The 23,164-nt window shown below is 41.4% G+C and overlaps 1 protein-coding gene across 2 annotated transcripts in view; it reads left to right on the top strand.

The window, feature by feature from the left end:
• Positions 1–23,164, top strand: part of BMP2K (BMP2 inducible kinase) — a 49,026-nt gene that overhangs the window by 8,585 nt on the left and 17,277 nt on the right. For both annotated transcript variants that reach the window (XM_030272257.4, XM_030272256.4), the window contains exons 2-13: positions 10,322–10,440; positions 10,781–10,886; positions 12,559–12,701; positions 12,987–13,108; positions 14,104–14,185; positions 14,823–14,955; positions 17,068–17,171; positions 18,573–18,652; positions 19,451–19,611; positions 20,919–21,079; positions 21,756–21,851; positions 22,550–22,731. In XM_030272257.4, the coding sequence (XP_030128117.4) occupies positions 10,322–10,440; positions 10,781–10,886; positions 12,559–12,701; positions 12,987–13,108; positions 14,104–14,185; positions 14,823–14,955; positions 17,068–17,171; positions 18,573–18,652; positions 19,451–19,611; positions 20,919–21,079; positions 21,756–21,851; positions 22,550–22,731 (1,489 nt within the window). The remainder of the gene's footprint in view (positions 1–10,321; positions 10,441–10,780; positions 10,887–12,558; positions 12,702–12,986; positions 13,109–14,103; positions 14,186–14,822; positions 14,956–17,067; positions 17,172–18,572; positions 18,653–19,450; positions 19,612–20,918; positions 21,080–21,755; positions 21,852–22,549; positions 22,732–23,164) is intronic.

Below are 23,164 nucleotides of genomic sequence, written 5' to 3'. Positions count from 1 at the left end.
CAACTGGAAATAAAAAAAACCTAGCTTTGATCCTAGGTGACTGTCATAATGAAATAAGGAATACTTATTTTGGTTTGATAGCAGAAAACATGCTGCTTTGGCCTCGAGCATCACGTGTTAAAGCACTCTTGTCTAGTGGAACTGAAAATTGGCAGACTTGGGAGTGTTCTCCCTGTAAAGGTAAAAGAGTCTTCCCTTAGTCTTGCTGATCATTAGTTCTGCTTTGCTTCTGAGGAAGAAATGATTATAGAGACTCAAGTGAGCGTGAACATCTGAGCGCTCTATATCTTGCTCTTCAAGAGGTATCAAAGCTGTTATTGCTGCAGAGAGCATCACCTGGCTCTTGCAGAGCCATTGCTCCACAGAGGGAGAAGCAAAGATGAAGGGATTTGCCCTGAGTCATATGAGTCTGTACAAGAGATACAGGTAGAGTTTGGAATGTCTTGGCTCTATGATGGCTTCTTCTTCATCCCTTTTGTAACATGCTGTGCCTTAATTGCCACAGGCAAAAAACTAAGGTAGGAATAGTGATGTTACAGGGCTTGAGGAGATTTTATTCAGTCGTGTATATGTTTGGCTTCCTTCCAAACTTGCATGTTATTTAAATGAGTGGATTTGTTCCTGTGGTGCCTAGAAACTTCAATAGGCAAGTCTCTACCAAGCATGTGCCAAAACACAGGGATGGTTCAATTCCTGGTATGTTTCAGTTCTGTTGAACTGACTCATCTTTAAAATTTTGTGACTCTGGCTGTGATTTTTATCTGTGTATCTTGTCTTTCAGTAGCAGTTGTAATGAGTAATTGTTGCAGTGTTTTGCTTCTTATGAAACAAAAAATAGCTTTGGAAGTGAGTGATTAATATGACATTTTCTTATGTTCTTTTGCAATTCCTGCAGGTTGAAAAATTGAATGTGCTTTTATTTAGAGAAATTGTTGCTGAACAAGTTTTTTCTTGTTCTGGATAATTAACTTGCATAAAACTATGAGAGTGGTGCAGAGCAAATAAATCATTAAAGAATGTAAGGCACTAAATTCTGCTTTGCTGATATGTATGTATAAGAACCTGACCTGAATACAAATCTGTGTTCATGAGACTAGAATAGGAAGAGTGAATGAAATTCAGTATGTCAGCATTTAGACATGGGATCAGTTCAGGTTTGTGTGATGTGCAGGAAAATTAATTGTTTGGAGAAAAGCAAATGAAATGATGGCTTTCTTTGAGCCGTGCTGTTTTGTCTCTGTAGAGCTCAGTAGCACACTCTGCATCTATAGCCTTGAGACCTTCAACTTGGCTGTGAGGTTAGAGGAGCTATCACTTGGTTTTTATGTCATGAGAACTTGCTTAAGCAGAGGAGGAGTGTTTGCTCCCAGAAAGAGCTATCCAGAGTCGTCTTAGGCAATCTGAAGATGGAAAAGCAAGTTCTTGTTGTTTTGGCAACTCAAAAGGAAGCCATTTGCTGCATTTTATTTGGCCTAGTCTTGTAGTCTTTGAGTTCCATCCATCTTGGTGTGACTTTACAGTATTATCCTCCCAGCTTTGTGCTTCCCTGAAATATTTGATTTCTCTATTAAACGATTTACGCTTTTCTTATGACTTTCTGTTTTATTAAACTGACATCAAATTGTATGGCTGCGTTTTTAAGAGGAGGCTTTTGTTGAAGGACATATTTGACTTTAGATGGTAGTTGAGTCCTAACACTTTGATTTTCTGAGATTTCCCCGAACCCATGGATTTCCTGATCAGTCCCTTTAATAAATAACTCCCTTGTTCTGAGTTTACCACTGTTGACTGGCTTCTTGAAACATGGGAATTATATGAGAGATACTAAATTATTTTGGTGATCTTGACTCTGCTATCTGTAATCCTGTTTCCATTGCACCATAGCTTAAATTGTCAAGCTGCTTAGACTGTTATGAAATTTAAGTGTACTGTTTATTTTAAATTGTTATATGTTACAGTGTGAAGTTTGGAATCCCAATCACAGAAGTGCTGCAAGGTCTGGAGAGATGCATTATATACAATTTGGAGTATTCAAATGTATTCAGCATGTACTAGGTAGAGGTTCAAGAGCTGCCTGTCCCCATGCAGGTGCCAAGGAAGTATTATTGCCTAAAATGGCTTATAATTCTGTTCTGGTGTGAGCAGGTCAGATCTCAGATATTGTGCTCATGAAGTTTACTTGTCCCCTGCTCTTCTTAGGCTGGCTAACTCTGTATCTCAGCATACACCTTTGGTATGCCGGAGTTTAAACATGCACCACTATTTGCCAGCAGCTGAAGACTGTGAGGTAAGATAATGAAAAGCCTTCTTAATTATTCATATTAGATGTTTTAGCACGAATTTCAGGCAGTCAGTCTAATTCTAGTCATTCTCCTGGATTAAATGGTCAGTGAATTATGCTCAGATGTGAAGGTGAGTGAGACTGTAAGTTCATCCTAACAGGGAAGAGATGGGCTTCATCTTGCTCATTTGTATGTGTAAGATGCCTTAGAAAAGGAGGAAACCAGAGACTCTTCCAGTGACATCTGCCTGAGTCTGAAGTGCTGCTGGTGTTACAAACGGCTTGGTTTGTGTCTGCCTGGCCTGGTGGCTCTTGCTTTGTGTGGCAGCCAGAGGTGGCACTGGTCCAGGACGCTGTGCACCAGCCGCTGGGCCGGAGCCGGGCTCTGTGTGCGGGGCTTTGTTCCCGTGCCACGGCAGCTCAGGGGCATTCAGTGCACGGTTACTCATGGGGGAGGTTAGAGAGCCCTGCTTGGTTTTGTGTTCCTGGCCCTCCACATGGAAATCACAATTAAAGCAGTGATTTCAAGGAAGATGAAAGGCCAGCTAGAGAGCAAGTAAGAGTTTGGTAGAGATAAGGTGTTTGTTTTCTTAACTAGTTGGTGACTATATGGTATGACAATTAAGTTCTGTTCCAAACAAGTAATGGTATTTGCATATTGGCTATATATTATCTACCTGCTGATTTAACTAATTTGTAAGTATATTTGATTTTTCAATTATACTGGACCTAAAATCAAGCTTTATAAAAAAAGTAGCGAATAACATTTGAAATTCGTCTAGGAAATTAAATTAGTTCATGCTCTTAACCTCACCATTGTAGAATGGTGAACTCTGTGTTTGTTGAGCCTATATGCACAGATCATGTCCCTCTTGTGGTTTTTCAGCTCGCTCTGTTTTCAGGTCAGACCAAACTACAGCTGGAGCCGAGTTCAGTGAACAAAAACACGAGATGGGGAAGACATGCAAAAGATAAAACTGCTGTTCAAAGTTTTCGGGTTTTGGGATTTTTTTTTTTTGTAAACTGTGCTAGTGGACACATTGTGGGCGTCTTATCAATGTCTTCAGTAAGTTGAAAAGCTTTCTTGTGAAAAGTACAGATGAGTAAGTAGATGTTAACAATAATTTTCATAGTAAATGAATTGAACTGTTGGTGAACTGCTGGTAGCCTTCTGTGGTCCTTTCCTTAGAGACAGGAAGGAGGTATTACTTGACTTAAATGCAAGCTTCTGTTAAATATAGTTGCAGAGTTAAATGCATTAATTTCCCCCCCCCCCCCTCCCCAGTGAACAGAAGGAGGTGGTGATGATGTAATACATGAAAGTAGTACAGTGGTTGTGACTAACGCTCAAGCAGCTTGATTGAAGATGGAAATACAGGGAGGCTTTTGGTCTTTTTCCAGCCAGGGTATGAGAAGGCATCAGCTTTACCCTAAGAAATAAAATACTTTGTCTTGGGTGCATAAGATGCATTCCTTGCAGGGTGTAGCAAATACTTGTGTTGGTTTTTTTTGTTTTGTCTGTTTATTGTTTAAAAGCATACATTAAGTGATCTTTTCAGTCAATCTGCCTTCATCTTCCTTAATTAGGTTACTGCAGGAATTGCAAGTGTGTTAGGAAGTTTATATGCTACAAGAAATGGGTGTTTTCTGTTTCTCTAGCAGCCAAGTAGCCAAGGCTGTCAGGCAGAAGGTGCCATGGAAGCAGTAGTCAGACATGGCTAGCAAGTCACCTGGACGTGGAGAATCAGGTGGGGTGATGAGCTGTCCTGCAGGACACGGAGCTCTGTTTCTTTTGCTGTTCAATATGCTGGCTCTTAGGCATCTCAGGGTTGGCACTTGGGCATGTCTGGAGCATGGGTGTTAATAAACACAGAAACTTTTCACAAATGTCTATAGCAGACCTTAATTCAGCTTCCCCATCTCTCTCAGTAACTTAAGTGTCTTGGATCTCCCAGGCTGTCGCTGGTGCTTCTGTCAGAGCTTTTTTGTGAGGTTGGCCTACAGCTGATGCTGGGAGAAGTGGAATCCAGACATGCAAGGCTGTGGCAGGGTAACAGTGCCATTAGCAGAGGTGTGCGTGGCAGACCTGCCTGCTGTGGCTGCACAGTGTTGTCCTGCTGGGTTGTGATTTTCAGCTGCTGTTTTCCCAGCGCTGCCGTAGGAGCGGATGCAGATTTGAGAAAAACAGTGCTACTTGTCTAAACTAGCCCTGATAGTCAGCTTGTTACATGGTGGGAATTTGTGTGGGCAGTGGGAAAGGGAGCAGTGGTATGGCCCTTGGAATGCATTGTCTGCATTCTTAAAATAAAGTGGAGGAATACTCAACTCTGAAATGTGCGTGTAGAAATTGAGTATTTTAGAAGTAGGGAGCTATTTCTGTTCTTGGTTTGGGCTGTGCTGAGCTCTTGAGCTTGGAAGCAACATCTGTCAAATGTTCTTGCGTCTCAGAGCCTTGTGTTCATGACTGAGGCTCGTGGGGTAAACTTCACTAAGAATATCTATGCCTGTGTGCATGTTCACAAAAGCACAGATGTAAATGTACGGAAAGGTGGATGTGTATACAATGGGTGTTAGTTAATGCTGCCTTCATTCAGCCACTTTCCATTGCTTTCCAGGCAGGGAGCACACACACAGGGGTTACAGCTTGGCTTGGCAGCCACACAGCAGGGCTGGGGGTAGGTCACGTATGGCACCTTCCCAGGGTCTGGCATGCTCAGGGCCAGCAGTCACTGGGGCAGCAGTGTTGGAGTGAGCAGAGTGTGGCAGTGTTCTGGCATGGGGACTGCCAGAACTCCTCAGCCCACAGTCTGGAAGCTGGCATGGGGCATGAGGTGCACACCAGCTGCTGCAGGAGTTGGTGTTGCACTACTGCAAAACAGACCTTCAGTAATAGGGCATGCCCTCATCTTCTCATGCAGAGGTGCTTCAGGAATGGGAAGACAGAACTGTGGCTTCCTTCTCTGGTGGAACTTGTGACAAAACCTAAACGTTTCATCAAAATTTTTTCATAAGGCTTGAAAAAGGCATTTTGAGTTTCTGTTAAAAGTTACTCCCTCAACAATCACATGGTGTTTGGAATCTAACGAGAAATTCAAATGTTGGATTTCTGTGCATTTTTAAAGGTTTTGCTGTGAAAAACAGATGGAAAGCTGCACAGCTTCAGGAATTAAATTAATATTTTCCATGCAAAATCATGCAAATTAATATTTTCTATGCAAAAAGGTATTTCTTGTTTATGCTTTTAGTCTGCCACTCCTAAAAGTGCAGGCAATACGGCATCAGTGCTGGCAGAAGGCAGTGCCTCTGCGGAGAAGGGCTGCCATCCTTGTAGGGAGGAGGGAGGTTCTGGGAATTTGTACCAGTGAACCTATCCCAATAGGATGCCAATGGACATGCAGAGTTATGGATGTTGTGGCAGCACACCACCAGGGAAGTGGAGCAGCAGGATGGAAGAGGAGGCTCTGTGGCACATATGAGGGTTGTGGAAGGACTCTCAAGAGCCAGAGTGCAGGTGTGTGTTTTACACAACATAAAGGTGGGGTCAAAACTGAGCTGCAGGAAACAGCTCTTGGCATGGGTTTACCTTCAACTGTGGCAGAAAGGAGCTGACTCCAAATTCTTGGGAAAACAGTACATGGTCATATTGTTTGATGCAGGTTGAAAAAGGGCCTTTTTCAGTCCTCCATACAAAAGTGAATCAGATATGAAGAGCTGTTTTTCTTGAGGTTGTGCTTTTTCTGGTGGAGAAGGACTAGTTCCTCTTGGAGTTTCTTCTTAATGTCCTTTCATTTTGGACACTGGTTTCTTTTGTGTTGGAGTACCTCAGAAGCTGTAGAGGTTAGAGCTGGGGGGGAAGGGGGGATGTTTGGGGTAGTTTTTTGTTTGGTGGCTTTTTGTTGTTGTTTTATATTTGTTTGGGTTTTTGTTTTGTTTTTGGTGGGGATTTTTGTGGCTTTTTTTGTTTTGTTTTTGTGGGTTTTTTTTCTCTCATGGAAGAAGGCTGCTTAAAACTTTTAATAAGGTCGTACTGCTTTCTGTTATTGCAGATTTGCAGTAAGGTTTTATTTGTTTGTATTGCTAGGAGCCTGTTTCAAAGCATTTGTACTTGAACTGCTCTTATTCTGTGTTTTGAATGGATTCCTAGTCCATGAAATGGTTCTTTCCAGTGCATTGGGCTTGCAGCTACAGTGCTTGGAAGCCTGTGCAGTTCTGGGAGGTGGGTCACTTCTGGAGCAGGTCAGCTCTGGCTGCAGGTCAGCCTCATCCTGAAGATCTGTCTCTGGAACTAGCAGGGAGCAGACGTGCACAAGTGGACCAGGCATCAAGTGATTCTCCCAGTCAGTTAGCAGTGAAAGTGTTGTTAATTCAAGAAATTTATTCAGGACACAGACAAATGTACTGAAATAATCCTTCTATGGGGCAGTATCTGGAATGCCAAAAAGGCAGACCTGGTTTTTTAAAGAAAGTACCATGTAGCTGGGTAGCCATCTTCTTCCAAAACTGGGGAATAGGAGGCTATGTGTGGGCAGATGGGTCACAGGGAGATAATTGTACTTGAACCTGTTCCTCTAGCTTTGTGGAGAGGGATACAAGGCTATCTCCCTGACCAAGGTGATGTGAAGCTGAGGGCCTGTCTTGGCAGCGGGCTTCAAATTAGAAAGAAACCATCTCTTTTGGTTGTTGTTGGGCTTTCTTGACAACAGCTTTACACTGAACTTTATTAGGAACAGCTTTTCACAGGGACTTTAAAGCCAGTGTGGAATTGTGCTGTGATGGAGGCAATCAGGTCAGCCTTGGAACTCCTCTTAGGGCTCACAGCTCCAAGGATTTGTCTTCAAAAACTGTCCTGCTGAACACAAGATCATACTGAGTTGTTAAGGAAGTTCCTAAATATCTAACTGTCCACATTGCATAGGCACATGAGAACGACTAGGATCTGTTGATGTACACATTTATTTCTTCATTAGTTTAAGGTGTTGAATGTACAGAAAAAACACATGGAAACACAGTATCTGAAAACATACTTTTATATAATCCTTGGCTTTATCAAAACATACATTTGGGGATTTACTTCTCTGAATGGAAATGGATGCTAAAAACTCAGTCACCTCTCCAAAACAGCCAAGTTTTAATGAATTTATAAGGCACCATTTACAGTGTAGTAGCTGCCATTCCTGCTTTAGCTTTTACATATGTAATTAATGGTTGTTATGTATTACTGTAGAGGTAAAATCTTTCTGTGCCATAAGTTCTGTACTGTTTGTCTGAGATTTGAATACATAGTCAAGGAGTTCACTACTTGGAGAAACAACATTTGATGCTTTTATATGTTTGAAAAAAAATCTGTATGATGTAAAGAAAGGTGTTGTCTATATATGCATAATGTGTGTAACTGTATTCAGAATATCTTTGTTACTATTCTTCTAGACTGTCTCCACAAAATGGCTCTCAGCAGTCTGAAAGATGGTAAACTCACTGGGAGATTTTTTAGCCTTATTTTGTTCTACCTGAGTAAGCAAATAGGGTGCTTAGAATTCTGACAGCTCCACTGTTTCCTGGTTTGAGTTTCAGGAATGTAACATGATAAGGTGTAAACGGCATGTTGAGGCCTGTGAAATTACTCAAGGTTGACCTTAAATATGCATAGGAAAAAACCAAACACATGTGGCTGATGTAGAACTTCATTGAAAACAAACAAACAAAATAATTAGCCCAGAAAAAAGGCCCAAATTATTGCTGGTTAGCTGATAAGATGATCCCAAAAGTGCATAGTTAAGGTGACACAAAGGCAGTTCAAGTAAAGAAGGGTAAGAAAGATGTGTGAGCTTTTTAAGGAGTTTAATTGTGCTAAGTGTCTATTGGCTTATCTAACTATAGATTCGATAGAAAGACTTTTTGCTAAGTATTCCAAGGAAAAGTGCAATGTGGCTGTCGTTGGGAGGATTTAAACTTCGAATGACTCTGGTGGAAATCAAAGACTGAAAGAGATGAAGCTCCTTGTTGTGTTGAACACCAGACAGCAGCTGAGCCCCACATGGCCCAGTGGGAGGGGAGAGAAGGGGAAGGGGAGCAGTGAGGAAACCCGTGAGCTGGTGGCAGGACAGTTCACCTAGTCGGGTCTCGCTTAGGGTTGTGCCCCTTGACTCTTGCAGTAAAGGATTTTTAAAGCAGTGGTATTTACTGATAGCAAGCTATTCAAGGTCAGGGATCTGCTTCTTGCCAAAACAGGACCAGGTCTGCTTTTTCAGTCCCTAGGATTCAACTGCCGGCTGATGCTGCCACCTGATGGCAAGAGCAGCCCCTGGCCCAGCATTTAGGATTTTGCTGCTTTCCACTGATGGTTTCTACCTAGGCCTGTCTGCTCAGGCTACATCAGAACAGTTGTCAGGGGGACTTGAAATCTGGAGTTCTGTTTTGTCCTCCTGCTAGTCAGAGAGGATTTCAAGGCTATAAAACTGGCTTAAAAAGTGAATAAGTGATTATTACCCTTGAATCACAAGTCTTTTGTTTTACCTGACTGCTGCTTTATACTTTTGGCCAAATATTGGTGCTTAAAAACCAGGTAGTTTTATTGTGAGAACAGTACACAAACTCTTCTGCTAACGAGGATCTTGCACATCCCTGTGGCAGAATTCCCCAGGCTGGAGCCCTCTTGGGTCATTTCAGTGCCAGCTGCCATTCAGTGTTAAGAACTTGAGCTGTTAAGAGTGGGTGTCTTGTGAATTATTAGGAAGGCCCTATGTAAACTAGGGTGAGGTTGTTGAATTATTCTGCTTTGACAGCCTAGCATGTCATTTGACTACATGACAATCAAGTTAAAAAATAATAAATACTTAATCTTCGAGAAAATTTTTTAATATAACTTAGCTTCTTGAGTGGCAGTGATTATGTGCTTAATTTGCTCAAGCACATGAGACTTGCATCAAATGAGGTGCACTATACTTAATTAACATGGCTTGCAGATGCTACTGGGTACCATGAAATGTGTGCTTTTCAGTTGGCTGCCTGATTATCTGAGCAGTTAATAATTTTAATTTACTTATTTGTGTCCTGGTGGTCTACCTGAGCTCCTGCCTTAGTACACAGTTCCTGTGGTGCTGGTTGGCTTTGGGTCAGGCAGCAGTCAAGGAAAGCAGGGATTTACATGGGGTCTTGTGTGAGGTAGATTTCCTCTAAGTCTGGGAAAGCTGTGCCTGTGAGCCTTGAGGTGATGCCAGTGTGGCCTCCTTGAGCAGCAGGCAGGGCTAACAGGAGGCAGCTAAAACAACCCTGCTGTGTTTCACTTTGGTGTCCCCAGTATTGGGAAGTACTTCCTTTGTGGGTTGTTTCACTTGTGTGTGTATTTCCTGCCTCCTTGATTCTTCTCTACCAGTGAAGAGAGGGAAAACCCCTCAAAAAAGCCCTACTGAGGAGTGGGCTCGACTGTGTGGTTCCCAGTTCATGCCGTTGTCAGACTAAGAATGTTCCCAGTGGGACTGGTTGTAAGAAAATTCTTAATTGTAGTCTGCACATTGAGTGTGGTTTAAATAAAAATGCTTCTCTAGGGCTGGTTGCTTGCGCTGTCTGGGGCTCCAGGGAGGCTATTGAGGCTAACCTGAAAAGTCAAGTGACTTCTTCAGCATCTCTCAAGACTTTTTCTAACTATTTTATTTTTTATACGTTAGAATGTGTGTTTAGGGGATTAATAAACCTTGACTTGATTCAGGTTTTTTGAATTACTCTAATTACTTCAGGGTTAATATCTCAATATATAGTTGTTCTGTGCTTTATAAATTCATTTGAATGTGAAAATGCTTTTCTAATGCTTTTATGTAATGTTTTAAGAAAATAGTAAGACCTGAATGGTTTTGGTTTTTTAATGAATACTCAGCTTAAAAGAAAGGGATTGAGGTAACAGTAATTTAAATTCTGAAGTGTTTGTTACTAGTCACTCAGTGAGCAGCACAGTCTTTGTTGCTTATCCTTAGGATGCAGTGATGTTGACTAGAGGAATACCAAGAAGCTCAGGTGGCTTCTTCTTTTTGCACTTGTGTTCTCCAGGGGGCTTCTCCACTGTGTTCCTGGTGCGCACGCCCAGCGGGACGCGCTGTGCGCTGAAGAGGATGTGTGTGAATAATGTGCCAGACCTCAACATCTGCAAGAGGGAGATCACCATTATGGTAAGAAGGGCATTACCTGGAACTGGAAAATGTGTCAGTTTGTAGTGTACACACAGCAAATGCCTCTCCAGTGTTTCTAGACACCTTGCTTTTGATGCAGTGCTTCTGATTTTCCACCTGTACTTTCAGAAACTAATGCTGGCTTTAGGGTTGGTGCATGATGAATTTCTAAAGAAATTAAAGGATGTCTATTTGATACCTCAAATGAAATGTATGTGTTCTGTTTGCTCCGTGTGTCTGGTTCCCAAGCAAAAGGACTTTCTTCCAGTGCTGCAGTGGCAACTGAAAATGGCTCTTTGTTTTCTCAGTACTGAAGTGTAATGTCCATTTTCTTTTTCAGAAAGAGTTATCTGGGCACAAGAACATTGTGAGTTATTTGGACTGTGCTGTCAATTCACTAAGTGATAATGTGTGGGAGGTGCTCATCCTGATGGAGTACTGTCGAGGTAAGAGTCATTGCCTAGGTTTCCTGATGAAAATGTTTATTACTATCACCTGTGATTTTGCTTAAAACTGTTCCCTTAATATAGGAGGTTAACCTGCATGTGTCACAGCTGGAATCCGAGTAGAGTTTGTTTTGCTTTTCTGCTGGCATTGCTACCTAGGCACTGGGCAAAATGTCAACGTTTCACAAAGCTGTGTAATTAAATGTAGTTACAAACAGGGAAATTAATTCTCTACGTATGAAGTGCTCTTCTGCTGGTGGTGCTAAGCAACAGGTACCCGGAATGTAACTCAATAGGAAAGATTAGCAAATTTTCATCACTCTTCTCCATCTGCTATTTTTGTTCAAGATGACAACATTGAAGAAGCTTTGCCTGATAGGTGATTTCCTACAAATGGGCATTGTAAAGTTCAGGTTGATAGTGCTGTCCAAAAATATGTTAGCCATGTGTTCCTGCTTGGCAGTGTAACTTTGTTTGAAACAATACCTAAGTCAGGGATTGTCTATTTTGGGATTCTGTTCCCCTCACTTCACATATGTGTGGGATAAACTTGCCAATGAGTTGAACTTGTGAAGTTTGTCTAAAATCTAGGGAGACTGGAATCTGGCCTTCTAGTATGGGATGGTGGTTAACCCAAGTAACTGGTCATACTCTGGAACAAGTGCTGCTGGCACAAAGTAAATACTCCTAGAAAGAAGCCTTCCATGGTCTGTATTGCTCAACCAATACTTTGAGCCGAGGTGTATGTGGGTTATATTTGCAATAGAAGGAGTGAGCATTGTAGTTTGTGCGATCTGTACCATAAGGAGCAGAAGACAATGTAGATTAATGTAGATTTTGAGAAAAGGATTAAGGAGATCTTAAAAACTGATGGCCACAGTTTTGGCCCTTTACCCTGCTTGTATGGGTGCATTTCTGTACCTCTGTGGGAGCTCAGTTCTGACTCGCTGTTGGTAGTACTGTTTCCCTAATGGTCCTGGTAGATAGCCCCGTGGATGTCAGCTGTCAGATAACTTGACAGTGCCAGGCTTCCTGTGTTGTAAGCATCCTTGTTTGACAGAATGCCCACCAAGGCCCTGCTGTGTCTCTGCAAGAATCCTTTTTCATCTCTGTGTGCAGTGAGCATTGTGGTAGGAAGAGCTCAGTGGTGTCTGGTACAATTACTGCAAGAAACAGGGAAGTATTGATTCTCAATCTTAAAAGAAACCTATGAAAAGGGAAAGGGAGGTCTTCTTTCTCAGAGGATGAGTTCAAGGCTTTGTTTCCCTCCTTCCCTGCCTCCCCTTTCTTCCTCCTTTGTCTCCCAGAAAGACAGAGAGGGTGTTTAGAGAATGAATTAATGAAGTCAGTTGACAGAGTTTGGGTTATGGATCCTATTGCAAGAGACAGGTTTGAGGTGGCATATTGGTGTGATGGATTCTTTTTTTGTTTGCAGCAATTGGTTTCAAACCTGTTTCAGCCTCAGGGGCTGGATTGCTTTCATTTGAGTCAATAGTTTTTCTCTTTAGGGTGATACAGGAGTGTGCGGTTGGAAAACTAGGTTTGTTTTGTTCAAATACAATAACTATGGAAAACTTTCCTGCATTGTATTTGTGGACTTAATGCATATAACTCTTTACTTCTGTACTACCTGCTAGGAATTACTTGAAAGAGATTTCTCCTGTTTCTTTAGCTGGGCAAGTTGTGAACCAGATGAACCAACGTCTGCAGACAGGCTTCACAGAGTCGGAAGTAATGAGAATATTTTGTGACACCTGTGAAGCTGTTGCCCGGTTGCATCAGTGCAAAACACCTATAGTTCACCGGGATCTCAAGGTATGACTCTCACTGTAAGAAAATCTAGGCTAAAATAAGGGATCTGCTTGTAAAGGATTGAGGATATGGGAGAGATTTCTGTAACACAGGTTTCTAGTTGGGAGCTTGCTGTTGGTGGAGCTATAAACAGACATTAACCATAGGACATCATTCATTGCTAAAACAAAGTTTAGCAGTTGATTTTTGAGAAGACTTCCTGTTTGTGTGTGAGAACATGGACTAATGCTTAACCTGGAAATTCATGCTTTTGTTAACCTACTTTTTGTGCGTTGATTTTCTTTGAAGGTGGAGAATCTATTGTTAAATGATAATGGGAACTACGTTCTCTGTGATTTTGGCAGTGCCACTAACAAATACCTGAACCCTCAAAAAGATGGTATTAATATGGTTGAAGAAGAAATTAAAAAGTAAGTTCACTTTTAGGTGGTCTATCGTAAGGAATGACTGTGCTGCCAGGAAACTCCATGTATTATAGTGTGGTGTGCATGTGTCACTAATGAGCTGAAATTAAGAGCTGATCTTGAACCAATTTTGGTGTAAATATAGTAAAAGATGGCAAGTATTTGATAAGATTTCCTCCATTTATTCACAGATTGTTTTTCAAAACTGTGATTCTTAAAAATAAAACTGTTGGGAAAAAGCATGCTGTTGTGAAAGTAAATTGTTCAAAAATATATGTCTGGCTCCTGGCCATTTTAGGAGTTGGATATTTTCAGTTTGTGCTTTTGTAATACTGCTAAGCAAATACTTGCTAAGATACCAAGAACTAATGTAAAGAAGCACTGCAGTGGATTTATGTAGTCTCATTTGCAGACTATGGTCCATGTCCATTCTCCTGAGACTGATCAGAAAAATATTTCAGCTTTTCTTAGACACACTCTTGAAAACATGTTTTATTATTGTTTTGCATTTCTGGGCTAACTACTGCAGGAGGGTAAATGCAGGCTGCTTATTTTCAAGTCATGAAGTGAAACAGGCTTTTTCTGGCTCTGAAGTGTTTGAGCTACCAGCTGAGCAGTTGTTTTGGGATGTTAGTGTTTTGAAGTCTGCGTTCTGTGTGTTTCAGTGTGGGATAGGGAGAGCCCTTGCAGGGCTCAGCAGTTACCCCCCTCAGGTGATTGGCTGCATGCACACAGTCACTCCAGTAAAAGTCTGTGCTTTGTGGGAATAACACTAAAAGCCAGTTTTACCTGACTTAATGCTTATTCTTGTGTATGATAGGTCATACTGGTGCTCCAGACATTATCTGTGATGCTGCAAATGCACTAATGACTTGGATGCAAGACAATTCCAGGCACATGTCTGGAACTTGTGTGACTGGTGTGTGCATGGTGGATCAAGAAAACACCCTCTTACTTCTGAGGCTAGATTTTTAGCTATGTCCTCTCTATTTTGTTGCTAGGTACACTACCCTATCATACAGAGCTCCCGAGATGATCAATCTATATGAAGGAAGGCCAATTACTACAAAAGCAGATATCTGGGTAAGCAAAAAATTGGTTAGTATGATATATGGGACTGGTTAAGGAAGGGGGAATTAAAACCAGCATTGTCTGACTGAAAAATTAATTATTGGAAAATGAAATAGATTGGGCAGCTACAGAACACAGAACAGTAGAGATATCTTGGGTAGTAACATTTTGTAAATAAAATTACTCCCGTGTTTGATTTTTAAAAAAAAAATTAAATGAAGTGGGATGTGATTTAAAACATCTCTTCTTATGTTGGCTCTGGTTTCTCCTTGATAGTCCCCAGCGATTTCTTATGGAAACCTGTTGCTGGTAGGATCAAGAAAGGTAATTTTAGTAGTTGATGTGCAGAGAAGAAAAAAATGGGAGATTTAGTTCATAGAGTAGTGGTATCTGTGGGTGATGCGACACAGAGAATGCAGCCCTTGGTGTGTTCTGGTTTGTACTAGGTTGTACAGGAATCAGTGGAAGAGCAAGTGTTGTTAGAGCTGTTCTCAATCCATCAGCTTGTCACATCAGCTGTGTTCCAAAGTGCAGCTCCTGCACAGCATGTGGACATCACTGTGGCCAGGGTGCAGCACCCTCTTAGTGCAGCCCTGTGGTAGCAAGGGATTCCTCTCCTCTCCTCACAGGGCTTGTGTTTCTTTTCCAGGCACTGGGCTGCTTGCTGTATAAACTCTGCTTCTTTTCCCTTCCCTTTGGAGAAAGCCAGGTTGCCATTTGCGACGGGAGCTTCACTATCCCGGACGGCTCGCGGTACTCCCACAGCGTGCACTGCTTGATCAGTAAGTACACGGGCACTGGCAGCAGCCCTGCCAGCCCACACAGCCAGCAAAGCACAGCAGCTGCTGCTAGGCACCATCTCTGGCAAGACCTGCCACCTTCAGCTGTGCCTCTCACCTCCCCAAGAGCCGTGTTGGAGCTCAGGAAAACCTTTTGGTTTCGCTAGGACCCAGGGAAATTTATTGTTTAGCTGTATTTATTCATGTTTTTTGCCATTAAGTGTGTATTTTCTGTGGAATGTTGGACTGTTGACAGTATGTTCTATCCAAGTTGGAGAGTTGTGCTTAGATAAATTTGAGGTGCAGCTTTAGCCCAGCAACCATCAGTGTGCTGAGATTAATTGCACTGGGAACAATTTTAGTAGTAGTTGCACGTTTTATACCAGAACAAAAATCTGGAAAATTTTGGGCAGCCCCAAGTGTCAGATGTGAGCTCTGGCAAAAGTTTGGAAGCACTAAGTGTGTGGAGGAAAATTTTGGATGAGGACCAATTCTGAGGTTTGTGATTCATCCATTACCCAGGCACAGAGATGTGGGAGCTAATATTTACAGTAATCATCAGTGTTGTCTTTGTTTTCAGCTTAGAGTAGGCTCACTTGAAAGAGTGAGATGGACAGCATATGAAAAATTCAGAAGGTTTGAATAGGAGCTCTTATAACTTTAAGCTATGGGTGTGTTGACCACATAGTTTGTGGTTTTATATAATAAGCAATACCAAATCCAAACCACTTTGAGTGCACATAATTGAGAAACACGAGTTATGATAGTAAGCACTTGCCTTCTGCCAGTACTGACAAAATGAGATATATTTTCAAAAAAATCAAGTACTTTTCTCTGTCACAGGCTTACCTTTTTTTTAGAAAAGTATGGGTTTTAATCCTTTCTCCTAGGTATGAATGCAGATTTTTTAATTCAATTAATAGCTGTGCCAAGATGAGCGATACTGACATGGAGTGTATGTGGGTGAGACAGAATGTCCTTGTGTAAATTTCCCTTCTTTCCATTTGGAGTGGAAATCATAAAAAGCTGCACTTGGTCATAAAAGGTATTTCAGGGACTGTGGCTTCATCTCAGCTGTTTTACAAGGCAGTGTCTGGGGAGGAAGAAACTGAACATGCCCCACCCCATGAATTTAACATTTCAGAATCAAGTGGCAGGAGTCACTTCAGTGAGAGTTCTGCTTCTGTGTCATGGTGCTGCAACTGAGTGCTGGAATCTGTTAAAAACTAAACTTGAAGTGAACTGTACAGGACATGAAATAATGACTTTATGTAAAATTATGGGATCTGTCTGATACTGTTTTTTCAGCCTGTGGAGGATATTTGTAAAATGATGTGTTAGGTTGGCTATTCTACTGAGCATTTGTGCAAGTGTAGTTCACTTTGCTCCTCAAAAGTGAGAAGTTAAATTTTCATAGTGTTCATTTACTTGATAGCAGAACATATTTTTAGAGGCTTAGGTTTTTTAGAAAGGGTATTTTATTGCTTATTTAGGTTCTCTGGTTATCTAGGCAAGATTGCTGGATTATGTATGCTGTGTTATATTTGATTTCTTGGAAAAACATCAAACCGTTTAATTTGGGAAGCAAATGTTTGAGAGGGAGCTTAAGGAATTTTGTCTTGTCAGGGAAAGATCCTTTTATTCATGGAACTGTATTTTTTTATATGCAAAATTGTTCATAGTCAATGAAACCTACGGACAAAAGTCTTAGCATGATGTAGTAAGATCTGTCAATCTTGTTTACACTGAATTTTGTGTTAATCCTGGAAAATGTTAGTGCAGTGAGTTGATTTGTTGTTTGTGATTTGTGTTTGTGATTTGTAAGTTGTTTCTCTGCAGTTACTAATTCCTACTTCAGTTTAGCTCCCTTTTGCACAGCTGAGTGTCAGCATATCAAGCAGCATACATGTTCTGCAATTGTTTTTGACCCTATAAACTATTTGACTTGACAAAAAGTATTGAAAAAAGTCCCCCAAACTCAAGATAACAGTGCAAATTATTCTTGTGGTGGTAAGCTGATTTGGTGGAGCTGCTGGGTTTTTTCCTTGCTGGTAGCATACTGTCTCAACAGGCTTTTTGTGATCTAGCAGTGATAAGTCTTATCAATTTTTGCAGGATATATGCTTGAACCAGATCAAGAGAAGAGACCTGATATCTTTCAAGTGTCTTACTTTGCCTTTAAAATTGCCAAAAAGGAGTGTCCAGTGTCTAATATTAATGTAAGTACTCAAGTGTTTTCAGTGTGTTATGCAGTACTGACGTACTGTCAGAGGAGCTGAGCGATCACATCAGCTCTGTCACATGCCTGAACGTAACACAGAGCAGAGAACATGTCAAGCTGATGTTGTGTACATGCAGTATGAGCTTTCTATAAATAAAATATGTTCTTAATTTTGAGGACATAGCTCCGTGGACACTATTGATACCATACCAATACCCAGCTTAGGATTTTAGCCATTAGTAATCTCTTAATACAATCAGTATGAAATATCCAGATGTTAACCTTGTTGACAGTAGAAAGCTGAATGTTGTAAATGGAGTGTTAAGAGCATGTATGTTTGCTCTTGGATAAACACTTCCCTTAGGCATCCTTAGCAATTGTGGTAGTCCAGTGGAAGGACTCCAGTGAGTTGGAAAGCAAACAGAGCAGTACTTGAGTCAGCCTGCCTTCTTTCCCCCACCCTTGCTTTCCGTGGGGGTCTGAGCTTGGTCTGCAAGATGACTTGCTTCACAGATGTAATTACATCTGTAGTGCAATGGAATCAGGGGACTTTTAGCTAATGTTGAGTATAAAGTGGTTCTTGAGACAAGCATCAGGAAAAATTCATCCCAAAATTGAGTTTACAACCGATATTGATTGTAGTAATTTCTGCCTTCAGAGGCAGACCAGTGAATTTTCTGAGATCCCTTTGAATTCCTTTTTTCCTTTATTGTTGTAGAAGGATCTCAGTAAATTTGAGTGTTGCCTTTTGGAAATACCAATTAAAATAAACCAGGAAGTCTTGAAATACTTGATAATTAACTGTCTCTATTATTTGTGACCAGATTTAGATTGGCATTTGTTATGTGCATTTGTCATGAGAGATGATTTCTTTTCTCCTTTGCTCCAAACTGCCATATTCCTTATAAAACAGAGTCTTGGTGATATGGGATTCATTCAGGGATGAGGTTGGGGGTAAGATAAAAGCCTGTCAAAGCTTTGGTGCTGCATGGTTTTCTGGGATTTGTATTGTGGTGGGAGAGCAGAGTGTGCTAAAAACAGTTCCCTCCAAAGATTGGTCTTTGCTTTAGAGCTTGATGCTGAAGTGAGTCTCTGTGCAGTCACACAAAAGTGCTTGGAGACAATGTTGTATGTTACTGTTGATGGCTGGCAGTGTAAATGAAGTGAAACAGCTGACAAGAGAGTCAGATCAGTCAGGTTCTGCTTTGAGGAACCTGCAACACACTGAGAGGATACAGAGATACTGGTAAGGTAAACCCTTTTCCAGCTACAGCTGTGAGTTCTGCATGAGGCCTTGTCATGTGGAGGTCTTGAATCCAAGTATTCCTCTTCAATATGTAACAAATTTTTTTCTTTCAGGATTTGGTTTTTTAATTTATTCAAATTTGTTTTTCCCAAGAATTCTCCTGTCCCCTCAAGTCTTCCTGAGCCCATGACAGCCAGTGAGGCAGCTGCTAGAAAAAGCCAAATAAAAGCAAGGTGAGCAGAGGATGTCACTTTTCTTTCTCCTAATGTTGTTAAGCTACATGTTTGTTTAAAATCTGTTTTCATACAGTTACGAATTAGTGAAGTATTACCTCAGTAGTCATTAGATAAACTGCTTTTCGAAGAACTTGAAGTCTGTTTGGATTCCACTCCTTTGCTTTTTTCATTATATTGAGAATCCATGGAGGGAAACTGATAGTTTGAAGGTAAATGGGTTTTGTTATTTGTTTTTGAGAAATGGAAATTTCTATGGAGAAGGATTCACTTTTTTTGTCCTTGTTAATAAAAACAAACCCAAAACTGTGGGAATTCCTCTCTGTGCTTCTGATTCCTGCTATGATCTAGTGTGTATGCACTTAAGGCTGATGCTGGTAAATCCTTTACCCTTTCTTTCCTTGTCAATGGAAGTTATTTGGGTTTTAATCTACCAGCATGTGTGACTTGGATACTTTTACATTCAGCTATAATTATCAGCTCCACTTGCAAAAAAAGAGAAATGAAAACCTAAGAGATTCATAGAAGTAGAAATAATTTGACCTAACACAAAATGTTTTCCTTTCTCTTATTTCTCATACATATGAATAGTAGTCGTGTTTCTAATTGTAGGGTTGTGGACTCCAGCACAGGACTGGAGTTTTTGGAAACGAATGTTAGTTACTTACATGCAGTGCTGAAGTAGAGTAGCACATGATTAAGACATAACTCAGCTGTTAAGAAATGTACTGTGTCAAATTTGAAGCAGAAATATGTCTTTTCATCAAGTATCTTACGTGGAAAAAACTTCCCTTTCAGAATAACAGATGCTGTTGGACCAACAGAAACCTCAATTGCACCACGACAAAGACCAAAGGCCAATTCGAGCACTGCCCCTTCCAGTGTGCTGGCGATCCAGAGCTCAGCAACTCCTGTCAAAGTACAAGTTCCTGGAGAATTTGCTAATCGTGGGCAAAAAGGTAACTTGAAGTCTGAGGATGGATGAAAATCAAGAAGCAACTGTGCCTCTATTCTTCTTCTTGCTCTATTAGAGATAGCATTTAAATCTCAGTTTTATCAGTCTTATTTTTTTATATACCAAAAACCAGATCTTCACTTCTGAAAGCTTCTGAATGTGTGAGCTGTAAATTTGAGGTGCCACAAAAACTAAATTCAGATTGAGAAGTTAAAGTGTTTTTTTCCGTGTGTTTAACACTTGTTTTTGAATGAACTTGCTCACTGCAGACAGAAGTTCAAGTTGTTTTGACTTGTGAAGAATTCACAAAAAGTACAGAGCCCTTCTGTATCAAGCTGGGTTTTTTGTAGTAGGAAAAATATTTTCCTGTGCCTCAAGAAGTCATGAGAAAGCACCAATAGGTTGGTGGTATTTGTAGGCTGGAAACATGTCACTTCTCTCATGACTGACACCTTTATTCCACATGGCACTGTGGGTGCAGGAGGAATTAGGGGGAACTCACTTGAGTGAAATGGGTTTTTTAAAAAATCCTTGTTCTTTTTCTCACTCAGAAAGAGTTATAGGTCTGATAAATATTCTTTTACATAGTTGACATTTAGACCTAGAGCACTTTCTAATTGCATTTCATGCTGTTACATGTCTGCTGCAGAAAAGGTGGAGTAGTTTCAGGGATGGTATTGGAAAAGTCTCAAAAGGCCACTGAGAATGTTGGTGTCCCAGGTATAAGTACTTTTTACTAGGTGGGGATCCATATAACATCCAGCTTGAAAAGCTTTTTCTGTTATGACAAGCAACAGATCATTCATGGGCATTTCAGAATGTAAAACATTGTGCAAGAGAGAAATTTATGGTAGTACTTGTCCCTTAAAAGGTGCAAAAGCAATTGAATGGCAAAATTAATCAGGTGTTCTGTTTAAGGGAGTTTGATGGATAAGCTAATAGTTTCCTTAGGGAAAAAAACATTAAAAATACCTCTGTGCTGAATGCTTACAAAGCTGTATGCTTTGAGATAAGGGCTTGAGACCCCGCAGTGTGTAATTTAAGTGTTGGTAAAGCAGAAGCCTGGAACTCAGCTTGCTGTCATGAGACCAGGGGAAGCTTGCAGCATCTTGCACGTAGAAATGGTTCATTTTGCAGGCCTGTAATTACTTTGTAAAGAAGTCAGCGTGCTATCTACTGGGGTGTCATGGTTGTCAGACTGGGAAGAGAAGTTGATAGACAGTTGACAGAGAAGCTGACAGTCAGCTTGAGGTGAAGAATGCCAGGGAGAGCTCTGGGGGGTCTGGATGTCAGTAGTGTTGTCTGTCGCAGGAACCGTGCGACCAGGGAATGCACAAGACATCTCACAGTCCCAAGGGACCACTCCACAGCAGCACAGGGTCCTCCAGCAGCTGCAGCAGGGAGACTGGAGACTGCAGCAGCTGCACCACTTGCAGCACCAGCCCGCCATGCAGGATGCTTATATCCAGCAGGTATAGTCAGATCTGTTAGACAAAGTGTCTGAGACTCATTGTGAGTGTTCATAACCCTTGGAATTGTGTGCCTGTTCAGTGCTTCTCCTGTTGCTGCCTGTACTTTTCCAGCGAAAAGAACTCCTGTCCCTTCTTGCTTTTGCTTTGTTCCTTCGTTGACCCTGTAATGTTTGTCCTAGAAAGTTGCTTGCCTTGCGCTGTGTTCTTGCAGTTTAACCCTGAATTCCATCTTGCTGTGCATCACCACTCTGTGACTTGAAAGCTTTACCCATGTGTAAAGGAGCTCGGGATAAATGTTAGGGGTGATTATGGGTGATGATGTTGTGCTTGCAGTAGATGGTTGTACATGCACCAGTGATAAACATGTAGTCTGATTTTTTTTTTCTTTCTTTCTGTTTTTTTTCCTGGGTTTGTTTGGGGTTTTTTTTGTTTTTGGTTTTTTTTTTTTTTTTGTTTGTTTGTTAAGAATTGGCTGGGGAGTGGAGGAAGGAAAATGCTCCCAAACAGAGTGGTTGAAATGCAGTGACTGAATTGCAAGCTGGTTCTTGATTACATATCTTAATTGAAAAAGGCTGTGGAGTCATAGATGTGATAGCCAGAAAAAGCATTAATTAAAATACCTGCTTATTTCTGAGGGGGCATCATTACTTTTTAAAGCTATTTTTTGTTTTTCCAGTATCACCAAGCAGTGCACCAGCAGATGGTCCAGCAGCAGCTGTTGCTGCAATCTATGTATCAGCAGCAGCCTGCCCAGTCACAGTATCCTGCCATGGTAAGTCACAGAGATGGTACAGTGTTAAAATAATGGCCTGTGCTTGTAAATCTCTTGCATAGATGCAGTAAGACAAGTGCCTGGCTACTTGTACTGAGCTGTGGACATGGTAAATAGTGTGCAGTTCGGCATCTAAAATAATATTAGTCTAGAGATGCACTTGTGTATTAAAAATAGGATGGGATTTGTCTAGCTCATCTTGTTGCACTTGTGCATTAATAATAGGACAGGATCTACCCTAAGTTTCATTTCTCTCTGTGCTCATTTCAGACATACTTGGTTAATGTTTCCAGTACTAGCCACAGCAGCAAATACATGTTACACAACAGAGTGACTGAATTGGTGATGTCCAATTCTTACTTGGAAAATAGGACAGCTAACTGTCAGAGCCTGTGTTGTAAAGATCAGGAGAAATTGTCCTGAAATCTTGTATTAAGATCAAGACTAGAGCACGATGAATGTGCAATTAGCAGTGCTGCAGTGGCATACATTTGGGTTGCAATAATTACACAAATCAAAGTGGTAATAGGCTGGGAAAGGAAAGCAGTCTCCCTGAGCTGTTGGAGTGGTTTCTCTGCACCCGTGTGTTCTGGAGGGTGGTGGTGGTGGCTGTGTTTGCTGCCAGAGCAGCGCTGATGGTTGGCAGAGGAGTTTGGGCCAGCGCGTGCATTCCGGTAACACAGCCCTGCTCTCCCCAGGTGCAGCAGTACCAGCAGGCTCTCCTGCAGCAGCAGGTGCTGGCGCAGCAGCGGGCACAGCAGGTGCAGTCCCCTGAATATATCACTTCTCCACAAGACTTTGCACCAGCCTTAATCTCCTACCCCAGGTCGCTGCCAGTGCATGGTGGAACAGTGGCAGATCCTTCCTACCTTACAAACAGGTGAGAGTTGTGGCTCAGCTGAGCCTGGGGGTTACTCATGGCTTATGTTACTAATTGTGCTTAGCACTGGCAAATCCTTTTTTCAGAAGTTACTTGCTTTGATAGTAAGAGATTACTTAGAGCAGTTGGACAGTGGGTGTTCAGTGGTAAAGGATATTTTGGGACCAGAGTGAGACAGCTTGTTAACAGATGAGCCTGGTACAATTTCTTAAAAGTATTTCTTCCAGTGTTTCTTGTTCAGGGACTTACTCCAGGAGCTGACTGCTAAGCACTTTGCTTGGGGTGGTCAGTAGTCTATGTTGAATGAGGTTATGTGCATCTGAAAGCAGTTTCAAACACCATGCTAAAGAGCAGCTTTGTAGTTGGCCTTGATGTGCTGGGGCTGCCAGCTGCTGTGCTCAGAGGTGTGACCTGAGTGTGTAACACAAAGTAC

The sequence above is a fragment of the Taeniopygia guttata genome, chromosome 4 (assembly GCF_048771995.1).
Source record: "Taeniopygia guttata chromosome 4, bTaeGut7.mat, whole genome shotgun sequence".
In the NCBI taxonomy this organism is placed as follows: Eukaryota; Metazoa; Chordata; class Aves; order Passeriformes; family Estrildidae; genus Taeniopygia; species Taeniopygia guttata.
The sequence above is the reverse complement of the archived record's forward strand: the minus strand, read 5'-3'. Positions and strand labels throughout refer to the sequence as shown.